Consider the following 27,364-nt stretch of genomic DNA (forward strand, 5'->3'; position numbering starts at 1 on the left):
CAAGCACACCTGATGCAACTAATCAAGGGCTTCATTAGCTGCACGAGGTGTGCTTGAGCTAGAACACATGAAATACCTGAACTGGATAGGTTTTTGAGTGTCATGTTTGACTGCAAGTTAGATATATGGCTATTGGTGCGTTCAAGTCATCTCGTATGGATCGTATTTACGAGTTGAACGCACTTGAACGCCACCACAATGTCGTAAATACCAGTGGGGAGCTTGGGATTTTCTCTAAGCCCCGATCTTTCCGAGTTGTGGGCGTGTCACTGAGAAACATGGCGGAATACCACAATACTTAAATATTATGCAGTGATATTGTCAAGGTTTTCTATTTACAGCGCAGTTAAGCTAATTGCTTGCACATAATAAGATGGCATTGTAATATAACAATGCAACATGTAACGATAAAGTTGGCAGTGGCTTCATAAATTAATTAAAAACATTAAAAAACAAAGTACATCTGATGCACATTTCTTTGTTCTTCATTTTCTTGAACAAGAGTTTAAGAACCTAACTGTATTTATTAATTAAGAGAAAGTACTCCGCCATCTTACTCCGACGAAAGTGACTTCAACGCGCCTGCCGTCGTAAACACGACTTCCCACCTCGTACGTACGAACTTCCCAGGAGGACTTGAACGCACCATAAGTCAAAAGAATGGTCCAAAAAGTATCATCACAAACAAGGAACAGGATACAAAAAGATAGCGAAGGCACTAAATGTTCCTAGAGACACCGTTGGAAGCCTAGCTTGCTAGTTCAAAGTTAAAGGAACAGTGGTTACACTACATGGACGGGGCAGAAAAAGAAGCCATCAACGGCTGCAAGCAGATTTCTGAGAAGGCAGGTTCAGAAAAACTGTACATGTATATTAATACTGTATGTATTTATACATTGTTTTAGTAGTTTTTAAACACTCTTAATGCTCACCAAGGCTGCATTCATTTGTTCAAAAATACAAAACAGTGATTTTTTAAAAATATTATTACAATTTAAAATATCTGGTTTCTATGTGAATATATTTTAAATTGTAATTTATTCTTGTGATCAAACCTGAATTTTCAGCATCATTACTCCATTCTTCAGTGTCACATGATCCTTCAGAAATCATACTAATATGCTGATTTGCTGCTCACTTATTATCAGTATGTATTGGTGCTCAACTATTAAAGGGATACTCCACTTTTTTTGGAAATAGGCTCATTTTACAACTCCCCCAGAGTTAAACTGTTGAGTTTTACCGTTTTTGAATCCATTCAGCCGATCTCCGGTTCTGGCGGTACCACTTTTAGCATAGCTTAGCATACATAATTGGAGTGGACAAGACCATTAGCATTTCTCAAAAAAAAAATGACCAAAGAGTTTCGATATTTTTCCTATTTAAAACTTGACTCTTCTGTAGTTACATCGTGCACTAAGACCGACGGAAAATGTAAAGTTGCGATTTTCTAGGCTGGTATGGCTAGGAACTATACTCTCATTCCTGAGAGTGAGGAATGAGAGTATAGTTCCTAGCCATATCAGCCTAGAAAATCGCAACTTTACATTTTCCGTCGGTCTTAGTGCACGATGTAACTACAGAAGAGTCAAGTTTTAAATAGGAAAAATATCGAAACTCTTTGGTCATTTTTTTTTTGAGAAATGCTAATGGTCTTGTCCACTCCAATTATGTATGCTAAGCTATGCTAAAAGTGGTACCGCCAGAACCGGAGATCGGCTGAATGGATTCAAAAACGGTAAAACTCAACAGTTTAACTCTGGGGGAGTTGTAAAATGAGCCTATTTCCAAAAAAAGTGGAGTATCCCTTTAATATAAAAATTATAATCAATTATAATATTAATCAATTAATATAATTATTAATATTAATTATTTCTAACTTTTGACCAGTAGTGTATAAAGCATTTACTTTGATTAGTTGATCTGCTAAAGTCCTTTTAATATTATTGAAAACAGCAGTTTGTGCATGCTTTTATAATTATTATGCAGTTTTTGCATAAGCTGATATGCTAAAGTCCATATCTATATATGTACATATATGACCAATATAGAGATGGACTTTAGCATATCAGTTAGTATATGGACTTTAGCATAACTTAATACGTGTTTATGATCAAATTCCCTGAGTTTAATGACAATTGACAATTACAATTCCTAAGCATGGAGATGCTGAAGGCCTCTCATCATGTCCAGGGCATCAGTCAGCTGGTGAGAACCTCAGCACACGCTTCATGTGGTTTGGTAAATCTCAGAAATAGAAGCTGACAGACTCCAGCCTTTTTGCAGTCTTGTTAAAAGAGCTGCCGCCTTGAAAGCATTTGTCAGACTCCGATGTGAAGGTGGAAGTGAAATGCTCTGGATGCATCTTGGCTACAAGGGCATGATGGGAAAGATGCAATATTTCACTGCTCAGACTTCAACCAGGCCTTATACGACAGTTTTATGACACTTTCTTCCATAAAAGTGCTGTGTGTATTTCATAGCAGCACAACATCAGCATTTTCATTGTCAATGACTGAAAATAAACTCAAATGAATGGTTTGATATATTCATGCCATAGGAGAACCTTTTAAAGTTCCATTACTAGATGTAGTAATGATAATAAATTAAAATGTTTAGTATTATATTATTTAAAAACTTATGTATTATTCATATTTTATTTATTATTATTTTATGGAACATTCTTATTCAATAAGATTTAAATGATTAAAATGCTATCATTATATAAATTAGTATTATTATATAACATTTTAATTAATAGTATATTATAATATGAAATGCCTGATTTGAACTATTATTAATATTAATGTCTATTATTAGTATTTTTATTTAATTATTAAAATTATTATTCCGTCATGTCATATAAATGTTTCTTTTATATGTAATATTGCTTATATATACTTAACAATAATGATGGTCTTCTTCTTTTCTGGTTCTGTTGAAATAACACAAGTGGAAGTTTGTAAAAAATATCAGAAGACCTCAGATCTCTTCTGGATAGACAACCTGAATTGCTTTTAAATGAACTCTAGATGAAGTCAGAAAGCAATCGCTTTTCATTACCAATGTCAGCACTCCATAAACAACTCTATTTAATGTGTTTTCCGTTGTCTTATATCAACATCATTAACGTCTTCTGAATCTGCTTCTGTTCTATCAGTATTAACAGTAGCGCCTAAATGACGTCCCAGGATCCTCTGCGTTCACCGTGCATTTATTCAACTGATAAAAGCGTCTGTCGCTCCTTGTGGGAGCTGCTCATTTACGGCTTTATCTTCCACCACTGTTTGTTTTCTGAGGTGCAGCCTCCAGTTTGATGGTTCGACAGCAAATGGCCTTTAAAAAGTCATTTGTGGCTCCTGAGCTGTGCTAAGTGTCCTGTAATTAAGTTGAAAATGTCTCGTCTGCCGGTGCACAGTCAACTACCGCACACGCTGATGATGCTCACAGAGGTCAAAGGGCACATGCGTATCAATGACCTTCCTCCTGAGGCGCATGTTTGCTCTGATGAAAATTAAATATTAACTCGAGGCTAGAGTTACTTTGCCCATGTCTGTTTTTCTTTGACGATCTTTGCAATGTGTGTGCTAGAGAGAATTGTGTTCAGGCTAAAAGTGACATGTTCTGATGCCGTACTGGATCAATACTGGACAATCAGGATGCTCTTGTGTCAGATACCAAAGCAGTTAAAGGAATAGTTCAGCCGGAGTGAGATTTCTCACTGTCGTTTATGCAGTTCTTGCGTACAATGACAGATCTTATCAACCGTCAAGCTCCAAAAAACCATCAAAATGCTGCATAATAGTAGTCCATAATGAATGCATTATATTCCAAGTCTTCTGAGCTCATGTTGTAATTGTGTGCGAGGAGCAGATTGAAATTTACGATATAGAAATAAAGATTTTCTGTTTGAAGTAAGTTCTGTCTGAAGGCTTTTAATACACTGAAAAAAAAAATCTGTTAGACCATTTCAGTCTTTCTACTTCGAAATTTCACGTTTAATACAATGTGTATTGCATAACTCATATGCATTACTTCTATGATGCTTTAGTATCATTCTGGAGCCTTAAAGGATTAGTTTTAGGATTAGTCAATGACTCGAAAAAAGATTCGTTCATTTTGATGAACGAGTTCGAACAGGAGAGTTCGCAAGACGAGCATTTGTGCCTATAAAACTTGAACTTTTTTATTTATTTTTGAAATGTTTCTAGCGAATCGTTTCGCTAGATAAGACCCTTATTCATCGTCTGGTATCGTTTAAAGCCCTTTGAAGCTGCACTGAAACGGTCATTTAGACCTTGAACCGTTTGGTGCCCAGCAAAGTGCATTATATGGAGAAAATCCTGGAATGTTTTCATCAAAAACATTTATTTATTTTCGACTGAAGAAAGAAAGACATGGACATCTTGGATGACATGGGGGTGAGTAAATTATCAGCAAAAGTTTTTTTTAAAGTGAACTACTCCTTTAAAGCATCTCAATATTAATTAAAATCTTTCCAAACCTCTCTGGAAGAAAGAAATGCACACTGTTTGGAACGACATGAATTCAAGAGTTGTATTATTTGCTACACTGTTGGTTTAATATGTAAGTGTGTGTATTACCCATGCTGTCCTGGCATGTGAAGCCTCACAGATGTTCTTCTGTCTGGGACGGATGGGTCTCCAGCTATGGGTCATTAGTGATCTGTCTGATACGGAGTGCAGGGGGCCAATCAGCTTGTTCTTCTCATCTCAGCCCTCATTTCACTCCTGCACGATGCATTAACCTGGAGATGTGCTGCCCCAGTTATAGCAGAGGGCACAGCATGTCTCTCGAGAGCCCAGTGCTTTCGGCCAAGTTTGACCTTCTACTGGTGACAATTACAGTGCACTCTTCCCATCGGTATACACAAACTCATGTTTATATTCATATCATATTCATATTATAACTTTTGTATGTGTGCATGTATGTGTTTATATGATTTTATATATATATATTAGGGCTGTCAGTTAAACGCGTTATTAACGGCGTTAACGCAAATACATTTTAACGGCGTCAATTTTTTTATCGCGAGATTAACGGTCTTTTTGGCTTAGCAAACTTTGTAGTTTTTTTCACATGCTTTTGCAACGGGACGCGGCATGCGCTATGAAACCCATTCATTTCAATGGCTTGCGCCGCGCGAGGACGTTTTGTTGCTTCGTCGACCAAAGCGCAAGCGGATCTAGCTAGACCGGAAACAAAACAACAGGCACGCCGCACACACTTGTTGGGCTTGCGAGCCGGCCAAATAGGTGGTTAACGTTACGTTTTGAGTGGATGACGAGCGCGAGACGCCGAAATGGATGCCAATAAGATTCTGAATTGAAAGTTTACTTTTAAAAAGTTGCCAAATGGTTCCATTGACAAGACCAGAGTGATCTGTGTGTTTTGTCGTTGTGAACTGAGCTATCATCATCGCAGCACGTCCAGTCTGAAACACCACTTGATGATGGCCAAGCACACACACACACACACAGCTGATGCGAATTCTCCGCCCCCTCATCAATATCAGGACCTCGTCAGTATTTCTTTCACCCTTTTATTGATGGACAGTGTTACATTGTGTGAGAGATTATTTGCTCCAAGTGAGAATGTTAGTGTGAAATTGAACACAGTATATGCCAATGTTGTTTTCAATAAAAAACATTTGCACAAAGCAAGCCGATCCACTTTTCCATGTTGATAAGAGCATTAAAATGAGAAAAAATAATGGGACAAAACGAAATCAAGAGACATTTAGAATGTGCGAAAAATGTAGATTAATCGCGAGTTAACTATGACATTTAATGCGATTAATCGCGAGTTAACTATGACATTAATGCGATTAATCGCGATTAAATATTTTAATCGTTTGACACCACTAATATATATATATATATATCTGCACACATTTATTTATTATTTTATATAATAAAGGAAGTATGTGTATATTCGGGATGCTAACGATTAATCGGCGATAATAACTTGTCGATAACAACTTAATCGATAAAACTTATCAATCATCGATTAAGCAAGGTCATGCGCTCTGCTCAACCGTAAAACACGTAAAGCAGACACGAGGAAAAATGAAGCTAGCGTGCCGGAGTTATGTTTGTGACCATTTTACGTTAAAAGGCTTGAGTTACACCTTCATGACTATAAGTTTGCGTGTGCATTTGCAGAATTTAGTTTTGTGCAAATGTAAGTTGTAATATGGGGTTTATTTTGTGTAGGACTATCTGATTTATTTCACATAGGATGCATTTGGGTAAGAATTAACGCTGTATAAAGTGTGCCGGTGATCATTTTCAGCACATGCCACTAAAACAGCGACTAAATGACTGTCATATTACATAACATTATAAAGAGAATAATATTGTAGTAAAACGTTGGTCATTTATTGGGTTTAGTTGCCGTGTTGTTACAGGAAGAGCGCGTCCACAACAGGAGTTACACATTCTGAATAGCATGCATCTGAGTGACACGTTATATTAGTCGTTATATTTGATTATTAAATAAGTCATTTAATAAATGATCAATCACATCTACTCCTTTTACAATCCTACTAACCCTTTATTTAGATTAAAAACCATTCTCATTCATTTGGTGAGAAACATTTGCAAACCCTGTCATGCTGTTGGCTATATGCCACTGCAGTAGACCATATTGCATTAAGGCAATTAATCGACCAATTGATTAAGCGACAATCTATGTGTATATATACATATATACAGTGTTAGCTACTCATTTTCTTAGGCTCATGACACATAGCAACACAGCTAAAAGTATTCTTAGGGGCCATTCACACAGAATGTGTATTTGCTTTGGAAAAACGTGAGACGCAGACAGTGGAACGGGGGAAAACGCAAGGTCTCGAGACATTTTTTTAAAAGTTGAACTTTTACGTTGAGCGCCGTGATTTTCGAATGCCAGGTCATGCGCGAGACGCTGCTAAAGACGCGAGTGCAACGGTTATACACGTCTGTTTACACTGAAAAACATGGAAATACATGGAAAAGTAGCGCATTGGAATGGAAAAATGTGTTCTGTGTAAACGGCCCTTTAATTTGTTTGACCTTTTATTCATAGTAGTCTATATTTACCTGTTGAGACATGGTAAACAAGCACCTGTAAGAGCCGTGATTGTGATGTTTGAGTTGAGGAGGGACAACGTGCGAAAGGGCCGTCTGCAAAATATGCTGTATTTTTATAATTGATTTTTTGTGTGTGTATATATATATATACACTCACCGGCCACTTTATTAGGTACACCTGTCCAACTGCTCGTTAACACTTAATTTCTAAGCAGCCAATCACATGGTGGCAACTCAGTGCATTTAGGCATGTAGACATGGTCAAGACAATCTCCTGCAGTTCAAACCGAGCATCAGTATGGGGAAGAAAGGTGATTTGAGTGACTTTGAACGTGGCATGATTGTTGGTGCCAGAAGGGCTGGTCTGAGTATTTCAGAAACTGCTAATCTACTGGGATTTTCACGCACAACCATCTCTAGGGTTTACAGAGAATGGTCCGAAAAAGAAAAAACATCCAGTGAGCGGCAGTTCTGTGGGCGGAAATGCCTTGTTGATGCCAGAGGTCAGAGGAGAATGGCCAGACTGGTTCGAGCTGATAGAAGGGCAACAGTGACTGAAATAACCACTCGTTACAACCGAGGTATGCAGCAAAGCATTTGTGAAGCCACAACACGCACAACCTTGAGGCGGATGGGCTACAACAGCAGAAGACTCCACCGGGTACCACTCATCTCCACTACAAATAGGAAAAAGAGGCTACAATTTGCAAGAGCTCACCAAAATTGAACAGTTGAAGACTGGAAAAATGTTGCCTGGTCTGATGAGTCTCGATTTCTGTTGAGACATTCAGATGTTAGAGTCAGAATTTGGCGTAAACAGAATGAGAACATGGAACCATCATGCCTTGTTACCACTGTGCAGGCTGGTGGTGGTGGTGTAATGGTGTGGGGGATGTTTTCCTGGCACACTTTAGGCCCCTTAGTGCCAATTGGGCATCGTTTAAATGCCACGGCCTACCTGAGCATTGTTTCTGACCATGTCCATCCCTTTATGGCCACCATGTACCCATCCTCTGATGGCTACTTCCACTATGTCACAAAGCTCTAATCATTTCAAATTGGTTTCTTGAACATGACAATGAGTTCACTGTACTAAAATGGCCTCCACAGTCACCAGATCTCAACCCAATAGAGCATCTTTGGGATGTGGTGGAACGGGAGATTCGCATCATGGATGTGCAGCCGACAAATCTGCGGCAACTGTGTGATGCCATCATGTCAATATGGACCAAACTCCCTGAGGAATGCTTCCAGCACCTTGTTGAATCTATGCCACGAAGAATTGAGGCAGTTCTGAAGGCAAAAGGGGGTCCAACCCGTTACTAGCATGGGGTACCTAATAAAGTGGTCGGTGAGTGTATATTGAATGTCACTAAATGTGCATCTTTAACAACACAGTGTCATGTGGACAATTAGTCAGTATTGATATTAACGCTTCATTTCAATACAGGCCTCAATGAACATAATGGTAACTTGCAGTTCATTGATTGAGTCAAATTTGTATTTAGTTGCCGCTCTGATCAATTCAGTTCAGTGTCTCTGAGTATTTTCGAACTATTCATTAAAAGAACCGACTCGTAAGAATCATTCATTCTGTAATCAGACTACACTGAATGTTGTGATTCGCTAAAAAGGACAGTCAGGCTCATAAGAATCATTTATTCGTCCTACAATATTGCAGTGTATGTTTACACATGCAGCCGAGAACAACTCAATAGAAAGATGTTTTCAGTAATTTTGCAGTACAGTATCATTTTATCACATTCAATACAGTCTGCAAGCTCACATTCACAACGCGGGTAAATATAATGTATTCTGGCACTGAAGATCAGTGTTGTTTTTACCATTGCCACCATGTTGCTAAGGCATTGTTGTGGTTTCCATGGTTGCTAAGGTATTCTGAGTGGTTTGCTATGTGGTTTTACCGTATGAAAAAGAGTCCTGCACCTTTAAGTCTCTGTGATATTTTGGTCCGGTGCTTCCTTCAGTGTAAATCTATGTTTTTTTTTTTTGTTTTTTTTTACTTTTTTATCGCCCACCAGGTGAAAATCATAAGTCTGGTTTGGGACGAGTTGCACATTGAAGTTTAATACTTAGATTTAGAGGTTTGTTCAAATCCCTAAACCTAAATCAGAGCAATAATAGTGGTGCTTGCCTTAGCAAGCACCACCAAAAAGAGCTTAGAGAGAAATATCTCTGTCACCAACTGTATTTGCAGCCGTCTTACTTTGTGTAACAGCCGACATGAGCGTTGAAAACACATCTTGAGGTCTGCACACGGTTCCATTCTGCTGCACCCTGTCTAGTTTAATTCACTTTTAAAGATGACCTTGTCACAGAAACACTTGATTGTGTGGGTTCAAGGCAGTTTGGATGTCCATTCTGGGTGAATTTGATAAATACAGCCGTTGCATTTGAAATATAAACTGTTGGTGAGGAGTTTTCTGCACATGCTACAAAAGGAAAAGTTTGAACACCCAGATACCAGACAGCTAAAAAACTTTTTTTTTTTTCTTATTTGATCATTAAGTCAACTAAATTAAATGTATTGTTGAAGTCATGTGATGACTATATATCATACTACTACAGTACAGTTTGGAATGTTTGTTTAATCTAAATGTTTTTCAACAAAGTATCTTCTTTTACCAAGGCTGCATTTATTTGATGAGACTTCGCACTGAGGTGCCTTGATACAGCACTCTGGGAACAGCCTATTTGTTCAGAAATTTCTTTCTGTCTTACCCTCTTGCTTGAGGGTGTCAATGATGGCCTTCTGGACAGCAGTCAGGTCGGCAGTCTTACCCATGATTGCGGTTTTGAGTAATGAAACAGGCTAGGAGTTTTTAAAAGCCTCAGGAATCTTTTGCAGGTGTTTAGAGTTAATTAGTTGATTCAGATGATTAGGTTAATAGCTCGTTTAGAGACCCTTTTCATGATATGCTAATTTTTTGAGACAGGAATTTTGGGTTTTCATGAGCTGTATGCCAAAATCATCTGTATTAAAACAATAAAAGACCTGAAATATTTTAGTTGGTGTGCAATGAATCTAAAATATATGAAAGTAAAAATTTTATCATTACATTATGGAAAATAATTAACTTTATCACAATATGCTAATTTTCTGAGAAGGACCTGTATCTGACTGTTTGGATAGCATGTGGAAAATGTGCCAAACGTTTCGAAAATTAGTCCTTTAAATGTGTGATTTTGAAGAGACACTTGCACAGATGTGTTTGCTACAGTGCAACAGCAGTTAACAGTTTTCTGTTGTTTTATCTTTCAGGTATTTAAGCAGAAGGTGTTGGAGCTGGGCGAGAAGTTGTTACCCGCCTTCAACACACCCACCGGCATTCCCAGAGGAGTCATTAACCTGGGCAGGTGAGCATCCCATGCAGCTTCTACCTGTCTGCGCACCGTCCCGTCTGTCGGCCCCAACCCGGCTAGACGCTTCCATTCACAAAGCCATATGCCTTGAATATTTCCATTTCTTTCTTGTTTTCTGAGCGGAAGCTTTCTGGCACTCCTGTCGCCCACCTGGCTTCCATTAGCCCTCCAGCTCGCTCTGACAGCTGCAGGCAAATTTAATTAACTGATTCTCACGCTAATTCCAGTTAGATGAGTAACAGGAGCCGGTCCCACAGATGGGCTGGGAGAAAGCGAGTCCCGTTGTGGCACTCAGGTTAGTCTTGGTGACACAGACCGAACACACGTCACTACGCACACGCTCTTATGATGACATTCACATACCGGTCAAAAGTTTATAATTATTTTTAAAATTTACTGTTTTTGGAAGAAGTCTCTCACCAAAGCTGCATTTATTTGATTAAAAATACAGTACATTAAAAACTTACAGTTTAAAATAGCTGTTTTATATGCGAGTATATTTTAAAATGTAATGTATTTCTGTGATCAAAGCTGAATTTTCAGCATCATTACTCCAGTCTTCAGAGTCACATGATCCTTCAGAAATCATTCTAATAGGATGATTTTCTGCTCAAGAAACATTTATTATTATCATCAATGTTGAAAACAGTTGTGCTGCTTTTTTATTCTTGTAATAATTGTATTATTAATGTAATCATACTTCACGATATTACTGTTTTTACTGTATTTTTGATCAAATAAATGCAGTCTTGGTGGAGCATAAGAGGCTTCTTTTAAACAACATAAATGAAAAACTTAATTATTCCAAACTAGTCAATGTCAGAAAGAGTTGAAGTCAAATCTCTGACAACATTAGTAAGTTGCCAGGAAGCATTTAAGGCATCAAAACATTTATACCTCATTTTTTTCAAATTCCAGTGCAGCATCACATGCATATTTCAGGCAGAAGGCAATAATAAATGTGCAATAATTGTCTTCAAAAATTCAATCAAGCGTTGATTTTTTTAATAATAAGCATCTACTCAGCGTCGTTCATGATCTGTTTCTTAATATTAAATCTGCTTTAAGCCATTTCTCCCACCGGCGATACGATCCACCTTTTATTTAACAAACACTTAGTTGTTTTGTGTTGGTTTGGGTTGATTTTTCCGACAAAAGTTTTCTCACTTTCCTCTTCCTCCCCAGATGTCAGCGCTATTGATCGTTCTTTCAGAAGGGAAGCGGTGCGTGGCTCGCTTTCACAATAAGAACCAGAAACAAATAATCTTGTGAATTAGTTCCACAGTTTCACCGAACGAATCCTGCAGGGAGAAGCGAAGCCCGAAATCTGGAGCGGTTAATTTCAGAGTTCATTCAGCATCTCGATCTCTCTCTTTCTCTCTCTTTCCATGTTTCCTCTGCTCAGTTTTTTTCCATGCAGCAGGAGTGAGTCCAGAAGCAGAACAGTTGAAATTTTAATGACATGTGATCAAAATAAAGAATAAAATGCTCTGGATGTACTGTTCAAACTGATCGTAAAAAATGTACATTGTTGCACTATTTCCAGATGGTCTATTACAGCTGTTATTTGAATCCCTGGCAAATGAACAGTTAAAGCACTGTTTGTTGGTTAATAAGATCTTAAGTCAAACTTATTCAGGTTTTAGACAAGGACATAGTACTATAACTGCTGTGATGTCAGTCACCAATCACATTATTACTGCATTGGATGTTAGAAAATCATGTGTTGCACTTTATATATTGATTTATCCAAAGCATTTGATTTTGTGGATCATGGTCTTCTTTTGCATAAGCTCAAATGTATAGGTTTTAGTAATACAGTGCTGAAGTGGTTTTTTTAACTATTTTACTGGAAGAACTCCGTGTGTAAAGGCAGGTGTTCCTCAAGGGTCTATTTTGGGACCAATTTTATTTTCTATTTCTATAAATGAACTTGGTGTAGGACTAGAGCCAGCAAATGAATACTTTTATGCAGGTTATATAATATGGCTCCATCTGTAAAAGTGGCAATGGACTCCTTACAGACTGCTTTTAATTTAATTCAGACTTGTCTTGTTAACCTAGCCTGGGAAAACCCAGACAACTTCCGGCAAATTTAGATTTGCTCTGAAAGTTAGTCTGGCAAAGAGCTCATTCAAGCCCATTTCCAATCCGTCGAAATCGCGGCACCAATCAGAAACGTTGGGGCGGGCTTTACACGATGACGACAGCGCTGGGATTTTGAAGCAGATTTTGTAGCCTACATTACAAAGATGGATGCCGCCGTCGAACATCACTCGTTCGAATCAGCTATCGCGTCTGTTTTAAGCGATTTGAACGTTTCCTTTTTGTTAAAAACCAAGCAAAGAACAACACTCGGAGATGTTTCTCCGCCGCTCTGCATACGTCATCTCCTTCATCGCTCTGATTGGTTTTAGGTCTATCCGCGACGTCCGTTGGTGACGCCCCTCTGGAAATGATTTGTCTATGACGCTTTCCCAGACCATAACTCAGTTACAACTGAGAATGGTCTGGTTTTAACCAGGCTATTGTTAACCTTAAATTAGTGCTAAATACCAGAAGACTAAATGTGATTTTTACGCGCTCCAGATTAACACTTAATGATTTTATGATTAAAACTTTTGAAAGCACTCATCTTGAGAGGGTTACCTCACTCTTATAAATGTCAGTATTGTTTTGTGAAATATGTAAACATCCTTAAAAGATCAATTTGCATGAGAAGCCAAACTTTGTAGCATAAAATCTTTCCACCAATGCATTTTTTTAACACCTTAATAAAATAAATGCATCAGACCCATGCTAAACAGTATGTGTACATCACATCGCATCTGATATGGAAACAGCTTATTCGGGATAGTAGTATATCAAAAATAACATGCACTTTTTATGATCCCTCTTATTTTGTTAAAACGATTAACATATTCTGCAAGTGTGTAATCTTATTAGCAGAACTGTAAATGCAACTTTAGGTGGTGTGCATGTCTGTGCAAACCATCTGAGATGTTTCTAGATGGAATAAATTTGAATGTTGAACATGTTTTATTGTATATTCAATCCTCTTAAAAATGGCATCATTATTGATTTTGCATTAAGCATGTTGTAATGTTCTGGTGTGGGATGAAGTGAAGGCTTTTAGCACGTCTGTGTTAAACAGTTCCTGCCGTTTCCACTGCGCTTATTTTCCCAGCAAATTACAAGTGCGCTGGCATCCGCTTTCCATGGTTTGGTGCTTTGTTACCATGGCCGCACTGTTACCTGCCTGGTTGCCATGGCAGCGGTGTGGCGTGGGTGGTGGTGCTCACTGTGCCTGGTTTGCTCTCTGTTGCAGTGGCACCAGCTGGAGTTGGGGCTGGGCATCGGCCGGGAGCAGTATCCTGGCAGAGTTCGGGACGCTGCACCTGGAGTTCGTTCACCTGTCCCAACTGTCTGGAAACCCAGTGTTCACTGAGAAGGCGAGAGTCATTTGTCTTCTGATGATTTACATTAATGTTGTCACCATACCAATCTTTCAGTAGTCAGTACCAGTCAAATTTCACGGTTCTCGGTACTATTTGAAAATTAGATATAATAATCATTAATAGCATTTAAATTAACTAATTCCATTTAATGTAAGTTAATAATACAGTAAAACATTAGCATGTAGCCTTCAAATATTGTTCAGTTAAATAAACACTGCATTTAAAAAATCAATTGAAGAGTTAGTAATAAAAGGAAGTATTCACTTACACTGTCATTAAATAGATTTTTATAGTAGTTTAATATGTGCACTTTGTTTGCACAAAAACAGCCAAAAACTAATATATATGTGGAAACGACGATTATTTTCAACCCTCATTCTGACCTTCTAGGTGTGTCCCAATTTTCATACTTATGCCCTATATGCCGTTTTTGTAGTATAAATATTGTGAGTAGTGTGTTCACTGATAATTCCAAAAAGAAAAAGTGCACTTAAAGTACCCTGATGATGCACTTAATTAACCGAAAAATTACGTTTATGGTGCGATGATGTAAAACTATTGGTCCATGTCTCGCTCTGGAGGTGGTCATATGCTAATGAATTTGCCTTTATGATATCACAAATCCCACAATATCCAAATGTGCTGTTTTTGGAGCTTGATGTAATAAATGGTTTGTTTATAATGAGGTGGACGTTTTAAGCTGTGAAACTTGCAGGATGTTTTAATGGTACAAAGATCAAGGCCATTTTGATTTCTCATATCATGAAACCTTTAATACTTAATCCATGGATCTATTTTGACATATTCAAATTATGAGCAACTGAGTAAAAACTCTCATTATAATCAAAAGTTTGGTAGTCTGTAGGTATCGACTTGGTACCGAAGTACTGGTACGTTTGACGACACTAATTTACACTGAGAGGACAGGATACGGGCATTGAATGAACTATGTGGTTTTGTCTTTTTTGTTAGGTGATGAACATCCGAAAGCTGTTGAACAAAATGGAGAAGCCTCATGGTCTGTATCCCAACTTCCTGAGTCCCATCAGTGGAAATTGGGTGCAACGTAAGTAATATCTCAGTGATTTTAAATCATTTGAAACAAACAGGTACTACACTGTTATTGGTGGCATTATCAAATTAGCCGAACAATTCCCTGTAAAATATCTAAGCATCCTTAAAAGATCATTTTGCATGAGAACGAAGCTAAACTTTTTAGCATAAACCTTACTATTTCTTCTATTCATGCTTTGAACAATAAAAATTACAATGAAGCAAGAAAAGTAAACTTAATTTAAAATATTTTTAAATAACAATCTTGTGGAGTTTTGTCTTGTTTTAAGAAGGTTTTTCCTGGAAAACAAGACAAAAATACTGATTAAGAAAGATACATTGAGTCCACGTCTGCATTATACCACCAATGCATATTTAACACCTTAATAAAATAAGTGCACCATAGCCACATTAAACTTTTGTTGTCATGACGATCATTGTTTCCCATGATTGGAGGTATGTGTAAATGCAACTTTGGTGGTGTGCATGTCAATTCTGTGCAACTTTTATTGTAGAAAAATGCTTTGGATTGTTGGATTGGCGGCATTATCAAATTAGCCAAAATATTTTAATAACGAATGTGCAAGGTGTGATAGATGATAGAATTTAGCTAATTACAGCTGTTCCTATTGTCTGGAAAAAGCTTGTGTGTGTGTGTGTGTGTGGGTCCTTGATTATGTGCATGCATTTGACTGCATCTATAGTATTTGTGTCCCTGTAAATCATTTATTTTAAGTGAACTTAAATAAATAGTTAAAATGTGTGTGTGTGTGTGTGTGCATTTTATTTGGGCTTTCCCATCATTCAACAGTAAAAACCTTTAATTATTGAGAATCTGAAAAAATATATATATATTTCCAAATATTCAAATTTACTGTATTTGGCCTGTGCACGCCCTGGGACGATGTGCTTGAACAACCTAAAATTATGAAATATTTGTAAACAATGTTTCCCACAATATTCACACCGAGGTTGATGGCAAGTGTTTTGCCATTCTCATGCAATCCTCTCGTTCAAATGCAAAGAGTTCAACTCTTCTTAGTAAAATATTTCAAACTTGTAAAGATGTAGTATTTTCATTGTAACAAGCATACATTTGGTGCAGTGTGTCCAAACTTTTTACTGGTGTGGTGTATACATGCATTTGTTTTTGTTAGTATTTTTTTGTTTCTGTTGGTTTTTCAGTGGCTGGTGCGCTGGGTCATGAGAGCGACTCTCACAAGCTCCATCTTTGAGCTTCACAATGCAATTATTCTGGCATCCATGACATCAATTGAGCCAGTGCGGCTCTCCTGTCAAGCAGGGACATGAGCCCACGGCCAAGAGTTATTAAAATGATAATAGATCCCATTACCTTTTGGAAATTGAATCTTTCAAATTCACCTGAAAAACAGGGGAAATATTTTTTTTTCTTTATTAGGGTGAATGTAATCTGCAACCGCAGCACTAATTGGTGTAGCATGGGAATGCCTAATGAGTCTCCGAGATATCGAGAAGAGAACGCGACACACTCTTTCTGATTTGCATGTCAATAGAGCGGAGGGCGGATACAAACATTCCTGGCATTATGTTTGTTGATTCCGATTATAGTACCAGGATCTTCCCTGAACCGAACACAGTGAAGGGTGTGCATATAAATAGAAACCATTCACTTCTAATCCTGGTATAAGAATAACAGAAATAACTGAATATCATGAAACCTGCTGAGATCACGCCTGGGAGATATTCAACCTCCAAATCAAAAATGGAGAAACAAAATTAAATGTAATTATAGATAAAAAGATATATATACGGTATATATATATATTGTATATATATGCGTGCGTGCATGTATCCGTTGTGCGTGTGCACGTGTTTGTGTGTGTTTGTGTGTGTGCATGGATAGTGTGCATGTGTGTGTGTGTGTGTGTGTGTGTGTTTGTGTGTCTGTTGTGCGTGTGCACGTGTTTGTGTGTGCGGGTGTACTTGTGTGTGTGTGTGTGTGCATGGACGGTGTGCGTTTGTGTGTTTGTTGTGCGTGTGGACGTGTTTGTGCGTGCGTGAGTGTGTGTGTGCACGTGCGTGTGTGTGTGTGTGTGCGCGTGTGTGTGTGTGCATGGATAGTGTGCGTGTGTGTGTGTGTGTGTGTGTGTTTGTGTGTCTGTTGTGCATGTGCACGTGTTTGTGTGTGCGGGTGTACTTGTGTGTGTGTGTGTGTTTGTGTGTCTGTTGTGCGTGTGCACGTGTTTGTGTGTGCCTGTGTACTTGTGTGTGTGTGTGTGTGTGTGTGTGTGTGTGTGTGTGTGTGTGTGTGTGTGTGTGTGTGTGTGTGTGTGTGTGTGTGTGTGTGTGTGTGTGTGTGTGTGTGTGTGTGCGTGTGTGTGCATGGACGGTGTGCGTGTGTGTGTGCGTGTGTGTGTTTGTGTGTCTGTTGTGCGTGTGCACGTGTTTGTGCGTGCATGAGTGTGTGTGTGTGCACGTGCATGTGTGTGTGTGTGTGTGTGTGTGTGCATGGATAGTGTGCATGTGTGTGTGTGTGTGTGTGTGTGTGTGTGTTTGTGTGTCTGTTGTGCGTGTGCACGTGTTTGTGTGTGCGGGTGTACTTGTGTGTGTATGTGTGTGTGCGTGTGTGTGCATGGACGGTGTGTGTGTGTGTGTGTGTATGCGTGTGTGTGTTTGTGTGTCTGTTGTGCGTGTGCGTGAGTGAGTGTGTGTGTGTGTGTGTGTGTGTGTGTGTGTGTGTGTGTGTGTGTGTGTGTGTGTGTGTGTGTGTGTGTGTGTGTGTGTGTGTGTGTGTGTGTATGTGCGTGTGTGTGTTTGTATTGGCCTATTTTAGGACCATAACAAATTTCTTTGAGTGCAGTTATCTTTACTGTGTTGACATATTTCCTGTTGTAACAGGAAGTTGCAGCTGGACATTTCAAACTGCATAATTGCATCTTATTGCCCCTAAAAATGGGCTTCATTTTCTTCATTCAAAATGTTTTGTATCATAATTTTGTGGTTGTAGAGTTCAGAGTTTTTGTCGTGTTCTCTTTATCTCAGATCATGTCTCGATTGGAGGTCTCGGGGACAGTTTCTATGAGTACCTGATCAAATCCTTCCTGATGTCAGATAAGACGGATGAGGAGGCCAAGAAGATGTACTACAGCGCTATGGACGTACGGAAATATCATTCATAACATTCACCTCTTTGATTGATCATTCTAAACCGTACCAATGGCATTTACAAAGCATTATTTCATTATGCTATTATTTATTTTCTTGCAATTTAGTTGCATGTACTATTTCTGGTCTTCAGCATGTTCAGTAAAAAAAAAAAAAAAAATTGCACAGTCGGTAAGTGTGTGAAATAGATTAGTTTAAGATTAGATTCGCCTCTCGACTCGCGCTCATCCTGATCCAAGAGCACAAATCTAAACATTCTCACTCATTATCACTTCATTTGTATATTAGCGTTTTCATTAGATAATGTTTCCCTTGAAAAATGTGGTCTGCCAAGATATTAATGACATTTATAATCAGAAAAGGGCACTTTCATCAGCCTAATGTCAACATGTTTTCATGTGCACAATGCTTTTGATTAGGTTTAGAGGTGTTGGTGGTGAAATTGTTTTTAAAATCGATGTGAGATATTTGCTAGCCATACACTTGATGATATTTGATGTTTAACTCTGTGTATCATGAATTTTGATTTCATGTTCACTGTAAGTGGGTTGTATACATTTGATGATGCAAAATGGAGAAAACCGATGACACAACCATGGAGAAAAACCTTCTGAAGAAGTTTTGGTTGGGACTTGGAGAGGAGGACGCAACGAAAGAGCAAAACAAAACGATGAGTCATTCGCTATTGATCGTCCATGATGGCTTGTGCTGTTTTGTGCTCGTCTTAAAAGGCGGAAACATAAAATCGCAGAGGGACGAGACAGATTTCAGCAGACTCTCTGAAATAAACAGCGCTGAGATCTTTTCCCATATAGTCTTTGGCAGATTTATACACCTTCAAGTGTCAAAGTCCCGATAGAATCTCAATGAGGCTTGACTTCAATTCAGCACGCAGCATACTGTCTTATACTATACATAAAACATTTCATGCATAAATGTTGGCACCTAAGGCAATATATGCACGCTGTCCCAGTTTTATGTGCATAAATTCAAGCTTTATTGAAACCCAGCGTCGCCCTGATTTCAAAGCACTTTACAAATCTAACGGATGTTTCATCCACTTGTACACAAAACACGTCCATCCATCTGTTTTTCATAGGAAGCGTGTTCGACTGCGATTAATAGCTGCGTTATCATCAGCATGCATGTATTGTTTGGAAAAATCTCACGCTCCACGACTCAAAAAAAGCGGCTCTGCTTTTTATTTATCATTTTCTCTGTGAATGTCCAGGCCATCGAGACGAACCTGGTGCAGAAGTCTCCGGGCGGATTAACGTACGTGGCCGAGTGGCGAGGGGGCATCCTGGACCATAAGATGGGGCATCTGGCCTGTTTCTCCGGCGGGATGATTGGCATCGGCGCTGATGACGGGCCGGCGGGACAGAAGCAGCACTACCTGGATCTGGCAGCTGAAATCACTCACACCTGCCACGAGTCCTACAGCCGCTCAGGTCGGTCCGCTGAAAGAGACGGGTTTATGTCTGAATGGTCTCAGCAAACAATGTTAGTTGGAGTTGGTGAAAATACTCATCCTTTAAAGGAGTGCTGTAGGAACTGAGCAGCAGCACTCCTGAATCGACTCTTTAAAGTGCAGAAAGTCACTACAGTCACATGAAGTAAATTAACTTTAAAGTAATATACTATTATAGTATATTTATTCAACAAAAAAAATAATTATATTTTGATTAGGGCTGTCAAACGATTAATCGCATCCAAAATAAACGTTTGTGTTTACATAATATATGTGTGTGCACTCTAAAAGATGCTAGGTTGTTTCAACCCAAATTTGGGTCAAATATGGACAAACCCAAATGTTGGGTTAAAAATGTAATAAAAAAATTTACAGTTGAAAGTGAAAGTTGAAGTTGGGTTAAAATTTAAAATTACATTTTTAACCCGACATTTGGGTTTGTCCATATTTGACCCAAATTTGGGTTGAAACAACCCAGCATTTTTTAGAGTGTGTACTGTGTATAATTATGTTTAATACATAAATACCCACACATGCATGTGTATTTAAGAAATATTTGCATGTATATACTGTATATAGACTGAATGTAGCCTATATATAATGTATATTTTATATAAATATAAAGAAATATTTTTCTTAAATATATACAGTACATGTGTGCATTTATATACAAAATAATTATACACAGTACACACACATATATTATGTAAACACAAACTTTTATTTTGGATGCGATTAATCGTGATTAATCGTTTGACAGCCCTAATTTTGATTTAATTTCAATTTAAGTTTAAGTAAGTTTGTTTCTCTTTGTCATTTTTATCCATTTTTGTACATCATTTTATTTTTCTTTATTTTCATTTTAGTGATTTTAGTGCTTAAATGAAAACCCAAATCTATTAAAGATAGTTTTAGTTAACTGAAATAAGGTTCTGAATAATTATATCTAACTAACTGAAATAAATAAGTAGAAGTACTAAAATTTATGGAAGCTTGTTTCCACCACAGAATAAAACATTTTAAAAGGTAATTGCGACTTTTTATCTCACAATTGCGACTTTATATCACACAATTCTGACTTTATAACTCTCAATTGCGACTTTATATCACACAATTCTGACTTTATAACTCACAATTGCGACTTTATATCGCACAATTCTGACTTTATAACTCACAATTGCGACTTTATATCACACAATTCTGACTTTATAACTCGCAATTGCGTCTTTATATCACACAATTCTGACTTTATAATTCACAATTGCGACTTTATATCACACAATTCTGACTTTATAACTCGCAATTGTGACTATGTCACACAATTCTGACTTTATAACTCACAATTGCGTCTTTATATCACACAATTCTGACTTTATAACTCACAATTGCGTCTTTATATCACACAATTCTGACTTTATAACTCGCAATTGCGACTTTATATCACACAATTCTGACTTTGTAACTCACAATTGCGTCTTTATATCACACAATTCTGACTTTATAACTCGCAATTGCGACTTTATATCACACAATTCTGACTTTATAACTCGCAATTGCGACTTTATATCACACAATTCTGACTTTGTAACACAATTGCGACTTTATATCACACAATTCTGACTTTGTAACTCACAATTGCGACTTTATATCACACAATTCTGACTTTATAACTCGCAATTGCGACTTTATATCACACAATTCTGTTTTTATAACTCACAATTGCGACTTTATATCACACAATTCTGTTTTTATAACTCGCAATTGCGACTTTATATCACACAATTCTGTTTTTATAACTCGCAATTGCGACTTTATTTCACACAATTCTGTTTTTATAACTCGCAATTGCGACTTTATATCACACAATTCTGACTTTATAACTCGCAATTGGGTCTTTATATCACACAATTCTGACTTTATAACCCGCAATTGCGACTTTTTATTCTGTGGTGGAAACAAGCTTCCATAAAATGACTAAAACTGAAATAAAAATAAATGTACGCTATACAGAAATATAAAAAACTGGTAACACATGTTAGTTCACAGTGCATTAACTAATGTTACCAAATACAACCTTTGTTAATAATGTATTAGTAAATGTTGAAATTAACATTAACAAAAATTAATAAATGCTGTAGAAGTGCTGTTCATTATTAGTTTATATTAACTAAAGTATTTAACTAATGTTAACTAATCAAACTTTATTGTAAAGTGTTACCAAAAAAAAACAAATAAAATGCATGTTGAAAATATAATAAAAGCTGATTTAAAATATGAATGAATAGTATGTAAACGCTTGTAAAATAAAGCTGGAATGATGTAAACGGAGTGTTTAGTTAGTGAGGGATTTGACTCCTACTGAAAAAGCTCCTACTGATCTGTGGGAAACGTTGAAAGGCAGCTTCCCCAGAAATATCCCTTTGTCTTATCTTTCTCTTCATGCTTCCAGCTTGTCTGTGTTACTGAAAATCCAATCTGTTGCCGCTCAGATAGAGGAAGGCCATTACTCTCCTGGATAATCACAACCTCTTTCCTCAGACTGTGTTGCTTTCTCAGACATCAGAAGCAAACAAATGAGATGAAGTCGAACCTGGTTCAGATCAAAAGTAGCACAAATTGTGCTGGTCTTCACAGCGCTCTCATCAAGAGACATAGCAGGAGTGAAATAACATGTTTGATCTCGTCACACAATTTCTGACCTCGCGTCTCTCTTAAAATATAACACGGCTGAACTCACAACATATGAATCAATCTCACCAAACCTGTTGAGAACATTTAAAGACACAAATGAGTTTAGGAACATTACGATTTCTTTGCATTGTGTTATTTATTTGAATGACAAAGATATTTTCACCCCCGAATTCTCATTATTGTGAAAACATTCATTTTTAAGTATTTATGTAGTATTTCTTGTATTGCCTTTAAATAATTCATCATTTTATTACTGTACTACTGTATAGCAAAATTACCGTATTAAAATGTGAATCTAATAAGAATCACTTATAAAAAATGTTTTTTAAAAGATGCTGTAACGTGGGGGAATTGAGGAATGAGAAATGATGCAAATAAGATTTAATGATGCAAATAAGATTTAATGAAAATAAGAGTCAGATTAATACAAATAATAACAAAAACCGCAAACAACACAAGGAGCAGAACTGAGACACCAAATAAATAGCCAAGACCTGACAATCAATACAGGAAATTCTGTCTTATGTTTTACTTTTATTAACATATTCTCTTCATTATAATATGCCCCAGTGTGCTGTGAAGCACAAAGAAGCTGTTATATGAAACAGGTTTGGAGAAACACTGTGCCATATTTCGAGAAGTGTCATATTAATGTTGACGATAAATGCTTCCCCGTGGGAGAAGTGGCATCACCGTAACAGAGCGGCTACAGCGCAACTCACTATAATCACTGCCATACTACACTTAAATACAACCGCCACGCCGTGCTAAATATTGTTCCAGGCTGAAGTGGTGTAATATTGCTAAAGAGACAAGGAATTGAGACAAAACAAACCGAAATCAGTATGCAAATTAAAAATGTTTCTTCAGAAGAGAGTGTTCTCTCAGACTGGAGCTGCTTGTAATTTTAGATTTAAGGGGCATGATGGGAAACATTTGGGTTTGTTACGTTATGTTCTGCAATGTGTTTTCATAAAGACGTCCTCACAGACCGGCTGGTGATCAAAGTTTGCACAAACCACACACACACTTTGTTTACTACCTCAGGTTTCTCCATGCTGTAAAAACACAAAGCTCGTCGCATCTGCTAGTATTTGCACCATCTGAGGAAATCAGTATGAGGGAGATTGAAGACTAATAGCATCTCTGTTTTTACTGCATATAACACACTTTTAGTGAGAACAATAGACATGCTTTCTGTTTTCTCTGTAACACTTTACAATAAGGTTTCATTTGTTAACATTACTTCACTACATTAGTTAACATGAACTAACAATGAACTTCTACAGCATTTATTAATCTTATTTAATGTTAATCTGAAGGTCTCAACATTTACTAAGTGGTTTGTTATCTTCATCTATTCTGTGCACGTTAATGTAGCTTGTGTGGAATAAATTTGTAGCATGTGAATATCACAACATAACTGTTTATTTCTTCTTGCTTGGCTTCAGAAATTCATTCTATGAATGTGATTTAAAAAAAAATCACAGATCAATGGCATAAAGTCAACCAGCCGTAGTGACTTGCCATCCAGCGATTGAAATGTTGTCAATGTGAATGTACTTTAATGCAGAGACACACATGAAAACCACTTTAATTAGAAAGCAGTGACGCAAACTAAAATACTGTAATCGTTTCGGCAATGTGAAATATGTTTCACAACCCGTTTTATTGTAGTGTGACAGTGTAAAACAAATCGTATTGTGATTGGATTGTTAGTGATCAGAACAGAACCGGGTTATCGGAGTTTCAGATGTTTTTACATTGCAATGGATTATTATCAGTACATTATAATGTGCATTGATTAATATTTCACAATAAGACCAGGAACAGTATTTAGAGTCAGTATTTAAAAGGTTTTCTATGTCAACAGCCACCAAACTTGGTCCAGAGGCTTTCCGCTTTGATGGAGGAGCGGAGGCCACAGCCACCCGACTGAGCGACCGCTACTACATCCTGAGGCCAGAGGTCATCGAGAGCTACATGTACATGTGGCGTTTGACCCATGACCCCAAGTACAGGGAGTGGGGCTGGGAGGCGGTGGAGGTGTGTGAGACATCTGTGCAATCAAACAAACACATATTCAGAATGTTATGTGAATATTTAGGCTATTGGTAAAAAAATATGGGTTTTCAACAGCTGAAAGTATTACCCCGATATTAAAAATGTGGTTACAGAACATAGCGTATTTTTTAGTGTTACTTCGATGGACGGATGGATGGATTCATAGACTGATAGATTCAACATACATGGATGGATGGATGGATGGATGAATGGATGGATTCATAGACCGATAGATTCAATAATACATATATGGATGGATGGATGGATGGATGGATGGATGAATGGATGGATTCATAGACCGATAGATTCAATAATACATATATGGATGGATGGATGGATGGATGGATGGATGGATTCATAGACCGATAGATTCAATAATACATATATAAATGAATGGATGGATAGATGGGTGAATGGATGGATGGATTCTTCATAGACTGATAGATTCAATAATACATATATGGATGGATGGATGGATGGATGGATGGATGGATGGATGGATGGATGGATGGATGGATGGATGGATGGATGGATGGATGGATTCATAGACTGATAGATTCAATAATACATATATGGATGGATGGATGGATGGATGGATGGATGGATAGATGGGTGAATGGATGGATGGATTCTTCATAGACTGATAGATTCAATAATACATATATGGATGGAAGGATGGATGGATGAATGGATGGATTCATTGACCGATAGATTCAATAATACATATATGGATGGAAGGATGGATGGATGAATGGATGGATTCATTGACCGATAGATTCAATAATACATATATGGATGGATGGATGGATGGATAGATGGGTGGGTGGGTGGGTGGATGGATGGATGGATGGATGGATGGATGGATGGATGGATGGATGGATGGATGGATGGATGGATGGATGGATGGATGGATGGATGGATGGATAGATAGATAGATAGATAGATAGATAGATAGATAGATAGATAGATAGATAGATAGATAGATAGATAGATAGATAGATAGATAGATAGATAGATAGATAGATAGATAGATAGATAGATAGATAGATAGATAGATAGATAGATAGATACACAACCTTCTGCACTGTAGAGGTTGAGGATCTCAAGGTCTTACATGGCACTCATTCGCATTAGCTTTGGTAAATGAATGGTTGGCTATGGCTGTTATATTAAATATAGCTCATGTTAAAGTGCTGCACTCCCTCCAACAGACTGACATGTTAATTACTGGGTGCTGGAGGTGGAGGGGAACGCAAATGCATTTGTCAAATACATCGTCAAACCAACTCATGAGACAATCCTAATTATAGTCTAGATGTCTACCTTTGTTTGAGGTTAATAGATCATTAATTTGCCATGTCAGCTCTTTTTTTATTCAGTGCTCAAATTTAGCGGTAAATCTTCTCCACTTTTGACCAAAATAGCAGTTCTGTTGTTTTAAAGGATGTACTCACAAATCTCTCGTAATGTATTCCTGTGATCAAAGCTGAATGTTCAGCATCATTACTCCAGTCTTCAGTGTCACATGATCCTTCAGAAATCATTCTAATATGATGATTTGATGCTCTAGAAACGTTTATGATTATTATCAATGTTGAAAACTGTTTTCATTTCATTTTAATTTTTTCAGGATTCTTTGATGAATAGTATAACTTTTATTTGAAATGGAAATCTTCTGTATCATTATAAATGTCTTTACTGTCACTTATGATCAAATAATGCATCCTTTTAAACAATATGAATTTACTCTTCTCCAATTTAAGAGTCTATTTTACTATCCTAACAATGCATGATTATATAGTTATTTGCATTTTATTATTTACAATAACTTTTTTCTTACTGTTGTGAACTGCTAATATAAGGTTACTGATAGTGTACAAGGAAGTGTCACATGATCTTTAGTGCTTCTTGGCACATTGTAATTATAAACATTGTGAATAAATTGTCTTCACAGGCATTAGAGAAGCATTGTCGCGTAGACGCGGGTTTCTCAGGAATCAGAGATGTGTACGCCTCTACAGTCAGTCACGACAACATGCAGCAAAGCTTCTTCCTGTCCGAGACTCTCAAGTAAGTTCATGATCACCCTCATGTTCTGAATCAGACAGCTCATCTATAGGTTTAATAATGAATGGTGGAATCACGGTAGTATTTTGCACTGTACTGTATGTGGCTAAATGCCGTTCATGCAGAACTTCAGTTTGAACAATCAGGATGATCAACGCAAGAGGATATAAAAAAGCGGTGATGGCGCAGTGGATAAGACACATGCCTTTGGTGTGAGAGACCCAGGTTCGAATCCACTGTGAGACACCAATGTGTCCCTGAGCAAGACACTTAACCCCTAGTTGCTCCAGAGGCGTGCGACCTCTGACATATATAGCAATTGTAAGTCGCTTTGGATAAAAGCGTCAGCTAAATGAATAAATTTAAAAAAGACTTGAGATGCATCAAGTTCTTTTCTGTTTCTTTTCAAGTTTCTCTGCTGATATGATAAATTGTTGGTAATTTTTTCGAGCTTTTGTGCTGTACGGTTTGAATTTTCTTACCCTGTCAAATGCTTAAACCACAGTATGGACAGTATGACAACTCTACAGTGTTGTAGATATGAAAAATATCACAGTATATGGGATTACTCAGTTTGATCCTTTGTTAATTTATAGGGAAAAATTTCATGTATAGGCCTACATGTCTGTTTTTCTTAAAAGTGAAAAAATATTTACTGTTAATTATTATGTAGGCCTATACATGAATTTTTTTGAAATTCATGAAAACATGAAATACTCATCTGTAGGTTTTTTTATAACTAACTGATTAAATATGAACATAATAACCTTTCTGAGTTAAATGTAACGTTAAGTGACGTGTTCACAAGCTGTTTTACTGACGTATGAAACACTGATTGAGCGATTGCAGAGATTCAGTTAAGGCCTGTTCACACCGGGATGAATTTCGCGCACGATATTCGCCGACATTTAACGCCTCATGACTAAACAAAG

At 37.4% G+C, this 27,364-nt stretch overlaps 1 protein-coding gene across 1 annotated transcript in view; it reads left to right on the forward strand.

Moving 5' to 3' along the window:
- The window catches only part of LOC130091504 (mannosyl-oligosaccharide 1,2-alpha-mannosidase IC), an 85,192-nt gene that overhangs the window by 56,058 nt on the left and 1,770 nt on the right, over window positions 1-27,364 (forward strand). The window contains exons 3-9 of the mRNA XM_056259410.1: window positions 10,381-10,474; window positions 13,806-13,933; window positions 14,912-15,005; window positions 18,017-18,132; window positions 19,371-19,590; window positions 24,175-24,347; window positions 26,320-26,435. Coding sequence (XP_056115385.1) covers window positions 10,381-10,474; window positions 13,806-13,933; window positions 14,912-15,005; window positions 18,017-18,132; window positions 19,371-19,590; window positions 24,175-24,347; window positions 26,320-26,435 — 941 coding nt within the window. The remainder of the gene's footprint in view (window positions 1-10,380; window positions 10,475-13,805; window positions 13,934-14,911; window positions 15,006-18,016; window positions 18,133-19,370; window positions 19,591-24,174; window positions 24,348-26,319; window positions 26,436-27,364) is intronic.

This window comes from Rhinichthys klamathensis, unplaced genomic scaffold (genome assembly GCF_029890125.1).
Source record: "Rhinichthys klamathensis goyatoka isolate OS25496 unplaced genomic scaffold, OSU_Roscu_1.1 h1tg000168l_1, whole genome shotgun sequence".
NCBI lineage: Eukaryota > Metazoa > Chordata > Actinopteri > Cypriniformes > Leuciscidae > Rhinichthys > Rhinichthys klamathensis.